The following is a 9969-nucleotide window of genomic DNA, read 5'->3' as shown; positions in this document are numbered from 1 at the left end:
CAGAGCAGAGCAACAGGGTCTGCTGGAATAACAGAGCAGAGCAACAGGGTCTGCTGGAATAACACGGAGCAACAGGGTCTGCTGGTATAACACAGAGAAACAGGGTCTGCTGGTATAACACAGAGCAACAGGGTCTGCTGGAATAACACAGAGCAACAGGGTCTGCTGGTATAACACGAAGCAGAGCAACAGGGTCTGCTGGAATAACACGGAGCAACAGGGTCTGCTGGAAAAACGTAGAGCAATGGGGTCTGCTGGAATAACATGGAGAAACAGGGTCTGCTGGTATAACACAGAGCAACAGGGTCTGCTGGTATAACACAGAGCAACAGGGTCTGCTGGTATAACACAGAGCAACATGATCTGCTGGAATAACACGGAGCAACAGGGTCTGCTGGAATAACACGGAGCAACAGGTTCTGCTGGTATAACAGAGCAATGGGGTCTGCTGGAAAAACGTAGAGCAATGGGGTCTGCTGGAATAACATGGAGAAACAGGGTCTGCTGGTATAACACGGAGAAACAGGGTCTGCTGGTATAACACGGAGAAACAGGGTCTGCTGGTATAACAGAGCAACAGGGTCTGCTGGTATAACACAGAGCAACACGGTCTGCTGGTATAGCACAGAGCAACAGGGTCTGCTGGTATAACACAGCAACAGGTTCTGCTGGAATAACAGCAACAGGTTCTGCTGGAATAACAGCAACAGGGTCTGCTGGTATAACACAGAGCAATGGGGTCTGCTGGAATAACACAGAGCAACAGGGTCTGCTGGTATAACACGGAGAAACAGGGTCTGCTGGTATAACACAGAGCAACAGGGTCTGCTGGTATAACACAGAGCAACAGGATCTGCTGGAATAACACAGAGCAACAGGGTCTGCTGGTATAACACGGAGCAGAGCAACAGGGTCTGCTGGTATAACACAGAGCAACAGGTTCTGGTGGAATAACAGCAACAGGGTCTGCTGGTATAACACAGAGCAATAGGGTCTGCTGGTATAACACAGAGCAACAGGGTCTGCTGGTATAACACAGAGCAACAGGGTCTGCTGGTATAACAGAGAAACAGGGTCTGCTGGTATAACTCAGAGCAACAGGGTCTGCTGGTATAACACGGAGCAGAGCAACAGGGTCTGCTGGTATAACACAGAGCAACAGGTTCTGGTGGAATAACAGCAACAGGGTCTGCTGGTATAACACAGAGCAATAGGGTCTGCTGGTATAACACAGAGCAACAGGGTCTGCTGGTATAACAGAGAAACAGGGTCTGCTGGTATAACACAGAGCAATAGGGTCTGCTGGAATAACACGGAGCAACAGGGTCTGCTGGAATAACACAGAGCAACAGGGTCTGCTGGAATAACAGAGAGCAACAGGGTCTGCTGGTATAACACGGAGCGAGGAGGACATAAATAATCTTGCAGAAATAGTAGGGGACAGAGGGTCCAGTGAGATGGAGGAACGGAGGGAAATACATGTTAGTAGGGAAGTGGTGTTAGGTAAATTGAAGGGATTAAAGGCAGATAAATCCCCAGGACCAGATGGTCTGCATTCCAGAGTGCTTAAGGAAGTACCCCAAGAAATAGTGGATGCATTAGTGATAATTTTTCAAAACTCGTTAGATTCTGGACTAGTTCCTGAGGATTGGAGGGTGGCTAATGTAACCCCACTTTTTAAAAAAGGAGGGAGAGAGAAACCGGGGAATTATAGACCGGTTAGCCTAACATCGGTGGTGGGGAAACTGCTGGAGTCAGTTATTAAAGATGTGATAACAGCACATTTGGAAAGTGGTGAAATCATCGGACAAAGTCAGCATGGATTTGTGAAAGGAAAATCATGTCTGACGAATCTCATAGAATTTTTTGAGGATGTAACTAGTAGAGTGGATAGGGGAGAACCAGTGGATGTGGTATATTTGGATTTTCAAAAGGCTTTTGACAAGGTCCCACACAGGAGATTAGTGTGCAAACTTAAAGCACACGGTATTGGGGGTAAGGTATTGGTGTGGGTGGAGAATTGGTTAGCAGACAGGAAGCAAAGAGTGGGAATAAACGGGACCTTTTCAGAATGGCAGGCAGTGACTAGTGGGGTACCGCAAGGCTCAGTGCTGGGATCCCAGTTGTTTACAATATATATTAATGACTTGGATGAGGGAATTAAATGCAGCATCTCCAAGTTTGCGGATGACATGAAGCTGGGCGGCAGTGTTAGCTGTGAGGAGGATGCTAAGAGGATGCAGGGTGACTTGGATAGGTTGGGTGAGTGGGCAAATTCATGGCAGATGCAATTTAATGTGGATAAATGTGAAGTTATCCACTTTGGTGGCAAAAATAAGAAAACAGATTATTATCTGAATGGTGGCTGATTAGGAAAAGGGGAGGTGCAACAAGACCTGGGTGTCATTATACACCAGTCATTGAAAGTGGGCATGCAGGTACAGCAGGCGGTGAAAAAGGCGAATGGGATGCCGGCATTTATAGCAAGAGGATTCGAGTGCAGGAGCAGGGAGGTACTACTGCAGTTGTACAAGGCCTTGGTGAGACCACACCTGGAGTATTGTGTGCAGTTTTGGTCCCCTAATCTGAGGAAAGACATCCTTGCCATAGAGGGAGTACAAAGAAGGTTCACCAGATTGATTCCTGGGATGGCAGGACTTTCATATGAAGAAAGACTGGATGAACTAGGCTTGTACTCTTTGGAATTTAGAAGATTGAGGGGGGATCTGATTGAAACGTATAAAATCCTAAAGGGATTGGACAGGCTAGATGCAGGAAGATTGTTCCCGATGTTGGGGAAGTCCAGAACAAGGGGTCACAGTTTGAGGATAAAGGCGAAGCCTTTTAGGACTGAGATTAGGAAAAACTTCTTCACACAGAGAGTGGTGAATCTGTGGAATTCCCTGTCACAGGAAACAGTTGAGGCCAGTTCATTGGCTATATTTAGGAGTTAGATATGGCCCTTGTGGCTACGGGGGTCAGGGGGTATGGAGGGAAGGCTGCGGCAGGGTTCTGAGTTGGATGATCAGCCATGATCATAATAAATGGCGGTGCAGGCTCGAAGGGCCGAATGGCCTACTCCTGCACCTATTTTCTATGTTTCTATGTTTAACAGGGTCTGCTGGAATAACACGGAGCAACAGGGTCTGCTGGTATAACATGGAGCAACAGGGTCTGCTGGTATAATACAGAGCAACAGGATCTGCTGGTAGAACAGAGCAACAGGATCTGCTGGTATAACTCAGAGCAACAGGGTCTGCTGGTATAATACAGAGCAACAGGGTCTGCTGGTAGAACTCAGAGCAACAGGATCTGCTGGTATAACTCAGAGCAACAGGGTCTGCTGGTATAATACAGAGCAACAGGATCTGCTGGTATAACTCAGAGCAACAGGGTCTGCTGGTATAATACAGAGCAACAGGGTCTGCTGGTATGACACAGAAAGGTTTATTTACATTATTCACATACATTGTACCCAGTAGCTTTATTATAATTTCAAGTTAAATAAGTACGTGATCACCAGTGATACAATAACCATTGCTCTGCCACTCTCATCATTCCGAGTGCTTTATCCAGGTTAGAGTGTCAGTTCATAAGGTGCACAGCAAAGACCGCGTCGTGTCCGCACGCCGTGTACAGTACAGGCTAAGAGAAACCGTCATTCTCGCGGGCTCTTCCATGACGACACTCCTTACTCTGTCGGGTTTTTAAAAAAACCCCACTGTCGATTCTTGTGGAAGTTACATGTCCGTAAACATTTTTTTCAAAAACATTTAAAATAAACAAGGTAACAAAGTAAAAGGAGTCGAGGTTCGGAGGTGAGGGTCAGAACTGACAAATCCCCCGTCTGTTCTCGTCCACCAGCGACTCCACGTCGGACACCGAGTAGAAAGCCGTGCTTGGTAGCTTGGGGGTAGGGGTGTGGGTCATGGGGGGTGGTTGCCGAGGGGCACGGGGGCTTCTCCCAGCTCCTCAGAGGATTTCTGAAACGAAACGGAAAGCGGCGTTAGCAGAGGCACGGTCGGAAGTTTCAACCGGGCTGCAGGGATGCGGAGACAGTTCTTCCAGCGGGGAGGTTTAGGTGAGGGAAGCAAGGAAGAGGAGAGGACAGTAGGAGACACAACACAGAGGGAGCAGGACATGCAGATCTGGGTGGGGGCTGGAGGTCCAGGGGGCCTGGATCTGCAGTTGCGATATCAAGGTGCCACTCACTGAGCTCTCTGGAGACTCAGGGAGACTGGGAAGGTGTTGAGGTGCCCGCAGGGAGCGACAATAGATCAGCTTATACCATTGTCCACACCAGCCAGAATCAAGCACCCAACAACGGCCTCAAACAGTATCACAGCTCCTCCAACCCCCCCTCACCCAATAACCCATTCATCATTCCCCACACTCGCACTCTTTCACACCGACCCTCTCTCTCACACACACCGACCCACTCTCTTTCTCTCACCGACCCACTCTCTCTCACTCACCGACCACTTTCTCTCACTGACCCACTCTCTCTCTCACACCGACCCACTCTCTCTCACTGACCCACTCTCTCTCTCACACCGACCCACTCTCTCACTGACCCACTCTCTCTCTCACACCGACCCACTCTCTCTCACTGACCCACTCTCTCTCTCACACCGACCCACTCTCTCTCACTGACCCACTCTCTCTCTCACACCAACCCACTCTCTCTCACTCACTGACCCACTCTCTCTCACACACCGACCCACTCTCTCTCACACACCGACCCACTTTCTCTCTCACTCACTGACCCACTTTCTCTCACTGACCCACTCTCTCTCACACCGACCCACTCTCTCTCACTGACCCACTTTCTCTCACACTGACCCACTCTCTCTCACACCGACCCACTCTCTCTCACACCGACCCACTCTCTCTCACTGACCCACTCTCTCTCTCTGACCCACTCTCTCTCACTGACCCACTCTCTCTCACTGACCCACTCTCTCTCACACCGACCCACTTTCTCTCACACACCGACCCACTTTCTCTCACTGACCCACTCTCTCTCTCACACCGACCCACACTCTCTCTCACTCACTGACCCACTCTCTCTCTCCCTCTCTCATACAGACCCCCACAATCTCCTTCAGACCCCTATCGCAACACAAAATGCCCACTCTGACACCACCCTCAATGTTTCCATGAACTCTTTCTCACCTGACCACACACAGTCCTCACTTATTTCCTTTATTACTTACAATGGACTCATCTGCATTTCACAGATCCCAGATTCACTCTCTCAAACCACCTTCTCTCTCACACAAAAACCTTATGCTTCTCCCCCACACAGTAGCTTCACCCTGTCCATCAAACACACAGACCCAACACACTCTCTGTCCTTCTCAAACTGTAACCCCCCCCCCGTCCCCCCCATTCCTCAGAGCCGCTTCTCTGTCCGATCGATTTCCACTGCCCACCACTACAGCACCTGTCATACCTTACCTGCCACATGCTGGGCCTGAATTCCTGTTGTTTTCTTGATGAAGGAGTTCTCCTCCTCAAATGCAATGATGGGATTGACAGGAATCTCGTTGGCTGTCAGGGTGCTGAGACACTCCTTGTCCCCAATACTGTCCACAGTACTCTTGAAGCAGCCCGTGTGATTTGTCAGCTCCAGGATCTCCTCAAATCCTTGTGTCTTGGGGCAGATCCCATTTTCCTGCTTCTTTGGCTGAACCCCATTGGTGAGCACTGCCTGTTTCTCACAGCTGTCATCTTTCACAGTGACCCTATTGAGACAGGGAAAGAAACATTTCTCAGATCTAACTTTCCGTCCCTCATTCCCAGAACTCTGCCCGAGCACAACTCCTCTCTTGCAAACTCCCTGCGGCACAAGGACTTAATTCCTGAGCCTACCTTCCCCGGGGTTCAGAGAGTTAAGAGCTGGTCTAATTGGAAGGCTTTGAGAGCAGAGTGAGAGAAGTTATTTCCTCTGTGTGGGGGAGAAATGGGATATTGAGCAGCACTTGATGTACAAAGGAACACCCCCTACCCAAGCACCTTCCATTTTAACGAGAGAATGCTGGTTTTTATGTATTTTATCCATATGTACTCTTTGACCTCTAACTTTATTTTTTATATAATTCTTTATAATTCTTGAATATCGTTTTTGTTACATGTCATGCCAACATACCACAACAAATTCCTAATACATCTAAGTGTATATAGTGAATAAAGTTAAATTTTTACTTTTGCTGGGCAGGCTGTTGGAGATTAAAGTGGCGAGCGAGCAGGTGGAGTTAGGATGTGGGCCGCGGCAATCCAGGTAACAGTCATGGAGGCACAAGCGTTCGGGAGCCCACCCTCCCGGGTTTGGGTGTCTGAACAGCCACCTTCATATCACCGATCGGGGAACATGGGAGCAAGAAGGGGGAGAGGGGGGAGAGGGGGGAGAGGGGAGGGGGAGGTGGAAAGTGGGAGAGGGGGGAGGGGGAGAGGGGAGAGAGGGGGGGAGGGGAGAAAGAGGGGGGAGGGGAGAAAGAGGGAGGAGGGGAGAAAGAGAGGGGGAGAGGGGAGAAAGAGAGAGGGAGAGGGGAGAGAGAGGGGTAGGGGAGGGGGAGAGAGGGGGGGAGAGGGGGAGGGAGAGGGGGAGGGAGAGAGGGGGGGAGGGAGAGAGGGGAGAGAGGGGAGAGGGAGGGGAGAGAGGGGGAGGGAGGGGAGAGAGGGGGAGAGGGGGAGAGAGGGGGAGAGAGGGGGAGAGAGGGGGAGAGAGGGAGGGGGAGAGGGAGGGGGAGAGAGGGAGGGGGAGAGAGGGAGGGGGAGAGGGAGGGGGAGAGAGGGGAGAGAGAGAGGGAAGGGGAGAGAGGGAGGGGGAGGGGGGAGGGGAGGGGGAGGGGAGGGGAGAGGGAGGGGAGAGGGAGGGGAGAGGGAGGGGGGAGGGAGGGGGGAGAGGGAGGGGAGAAGGAGGGGGAGAGGGAGGGAGAGGGAGGGGGAAGGGAGAGGGAGGGGGGAGAGGGAAAGAAGCCAGTATGAGGAGGTGAGGGATGATACAAGAACTGACAGGTGACTGATGGATGCAGGTCAGACGGGGGTTGATTGGCAGATGGAGTTGGGTGGGGAATGGGAGTGTGGAGATATTAAGAGGAGCTGGTTGAGCTGCAGGTAAGACCATAACACATAGGAGTAGGGTTAGGCCATTTAGCCCATCAAGTCTTTTCTGCCATTCCTCTCAATCCCATTCTCCTGTTTTCGCCCCGTAACCTTTGACACCCTTATTAACCCAGAACCTATCAACCTCCACTTCAAATATACCCAATGACGTGGTCTCTACAGCCATCTGTAGCGTGGTGGAATCTGAAAGGAGAGGAAGTGGACTGTGGAACCAGAGTGAGGAATGGTGGGAAAGTGGAGACAGCGGGGGGAGTTTGCGGTTGATGAGCAGATGGATGAGGAGGGAGAGGAGAGAGAACGTATTGGGGTGATAGGGGGTTGGAAAGAAGGTTGTGTGTAAGCAGGCCTTAAACAGGTGGAGGAGTTGAAGAGAGGGAAGGTGGCCACAGAGTCTCTGGGACCCGTGGTGTTGCGCAGCTGGTGTTTGCTCCAAAGGGATTCTGTGCCCGACTCACCAGGGGTTGTGGAATTAAAAACAGGGGAAATTCAGGAAAGAATTGTTCACTACTACTGAAGTTACACAACTGCACACAATCAGTCCCATCCCTGATCTTGTCTCTATTTCTTGGAGAGGATGAAATGAGGGCCGTGAACTGGGCTGAGAGCTCAGCGGAGGATCGCGTACCTAGAGCATGGCCAATATCCTCTCTTGTTTCAATTTTCACTGAGGCGACTTTTCCAGTTCAGTGATTCAGGCATCACAGGCCAAACTTGGTCTTCTTAGCTCAGTGGTCCATGTTTAGGGATCAATTTTGGTTTATTTTTTGTCAACAGTGAAGGTGGTCATCATAAGTTACAGGGAAGTCTTCATCAGCTGGGTAAGTGGACGAATGACAAATGGAGTTTAAGTGTGAGAAGTTGCATTTTGGAAAGGGTTCTCACAGTGATCAGAGGACCTTGGGAAGGGTTGTGGTCATCAATACCTACTTGTGCCATTGGATCTTCGATTTCCTCACTTGCAGACCCCAGTCATCTCCACCACAATCTCCATCAGAACAGGTGTACCACAAGCCTGTGTTCTTAGCCCCTTGGTCTACTGGCTTAATACTTAGGACTCTGAGACCAAGAACAGCTCCAATGCTGTATTTAAATTTGCTGATGATGCCACAGTTTCTGGCCAAATCGAAGCTGGTGATGAATCAGCATATTGGAGGGAGATTGAAAATCTGGCTGAATGGTGCCACAACATCAACCTCTCACTCAATGTCAGCAAGACCAAGGAGCTGATTATTGGCTCAGGAGAAGGAGACTGGAGCCCGTCCTTATTGGGGGATCAGAGATGGAGAGGGTCAGCAACTTTGAATTCCTCGGTGTTATCATTTCGCAGGACCTGTCCAGGGCCCAGCACGGCAGTGCCCCTATTTCCTTAGATGTTTGCCAAGATTCAACATGACATCGAAAACCTTGATGAACTTCTATAGATGTGTGGTGGAGAGTCTATTAACTGGCTGCGTCACAGCCTGGTACGGAAACACCAATGCCCTTGAACAGAAAATCCTAGTCCATCATGGGTAAAGCTCTCCCCACCAGTGAGCACGTCTACCCAGATCGCTGTGACAGAAAAGCAGCATCCGCCATCGGGGATCCCAAGTACCCAGGGCCATGCTCTACTCCCTCTGCTGCTATCAGCAAGGAATGGTTATTCACACCTCAACCATCAGGCTCTTGAACCAAAGGGCCAACTTCACTCACCCCATCACTGAATTGTTTCCACAACTCGTGAGTTCACACTCAAGGACTCCTCATCTCATGTTTTTGATATTTATTGCTTGCTAGCTTGATTATTTATTTCTCTTTTGCATTTACACGATGTGTTCCTTTTGTAAATTGGTTGTTTGTCTGTCCTATTGGGTGTGGTCCTTCATTGATTCTATTGTGTTTCTTGGATTTACTGTGTTTGCCCACAAGCAAACAAATCCCAGGGTTGTATATGGTGACATACATGTACTTCCATAATAAATTTACTTTGAACTTTGAATAGAGGAGCTCTGCGTTACAGATAGATATGTTGGTGATGGAGGATGCTGGCCTCCTAAGTCAGGGCACTGAGTACAGAGGCTTGCGAGGTTATGGGTCTGTGAGGTTGTGAGGCTGCATGTGGAGTATCGTCTTCAGTTTAATAGCATCTTTCCTAGAGCAGAAAAGTGCCAGGATTTGTGTCAAGTTACACAGAGAGGTTAGGCAGGGTGAGTGCACTCAATCTTTATCCCAGAGTTGGGGAATCACAAACTAAAGGGCATAGATTCAAGGCTAGATGGGAAACATTTAATGGGAATTTGGCAGGTGATTTCTTTTTTACATATGCCAGAGAAATTGGTCAATGCAAATATATTAACAATATTTAATAGGCGGACGGGCAGATACATGGATAAGAAGGTTTTAGAAGGTTATGGGCCAAATGTGGGGAAATGAGATGAGTTTGGATGGATATTTTGGTCACCATGGAGCAACAAACACATAGGTCCTGTTTCCATGCTCCACGGTCCAGGTTTGGGGGATCTGGTTGTTCCAGGCTCCCTGGCTAGGTGAGCTATTCCTGACTCAGTGGGCCAATTGATCTCTTTCCATGACCTTCCCTTGGTCACTCGCCTCTCGGTCATCTCCTTTGAGGAATGAGATTTGGAGGGATAAGGCAGCTTCACAATAGGCTTCCGAGCAACATTTAGCAATGGGGACAAGAGAGAGAGAGCTGCACTTCGTGCTTCTGCTATGTCAACCTGAAACTCGTCACAGTATCTGCTGAACAGGGTATTTAGGTGTTTGCTTGGGTCAGTACCATACAGTGTAAGAGGCAGGTTGAGGGGGTTGGATCAGCCTCAATCAGATAAAACACAAGCCATC

At 49.6% G+C, this 9969-nt stretch overlaps 1 protein-coding gene across 4 annotated transcripts in view; it reads right to left on the bottom strand.

The window, feature by feature from the left end:
• Positions 1–3889: 3889 nt before the first annotated feature.
• Positions 3890–9969, bottom strand: part of map7d1a (MAP7 domain containing 1a) — a 262633-nt gene continuing 256553 nt past the window's right edge. For all 4 annotated transcript variants that reach the window (XM_063033949.1, XM_063033951.1, XM_063033952.1 and 1 more), the window contains 2 exons: positions 5461–5747; positions 3890–3983 (listed from right to left, as the gene is read on the bottom strand). In XM_063033949.1, the coding sequence (XP_062890019.1) occupies positions 3973–3983; positions 5461–5747 (298 nt within the window). In that variant the 3' untranslated portion in view covers positions 3890–3972. The remainder of the gene's footprint in view (positions 3984–5460; positions 5748–9969) is intronic.

Source organism: Mobula hypostoma, chromosome 26 (assembly GCF_963921235.1).
Source record: "Mobula hypostoma chromosome 26, sMobHyp1.1, whole genome shotgun sequence".
NCBI classification, from domain to species: Eukaryota; Metazoa; Chordata; class Chondrichthyes; order Myliobatiformes; family Myliobatidae; genus Mobula; species Mobula hypostoma.
This window is presented reverse-complemented; position numbering and strand designations above follow the sequence as displayed.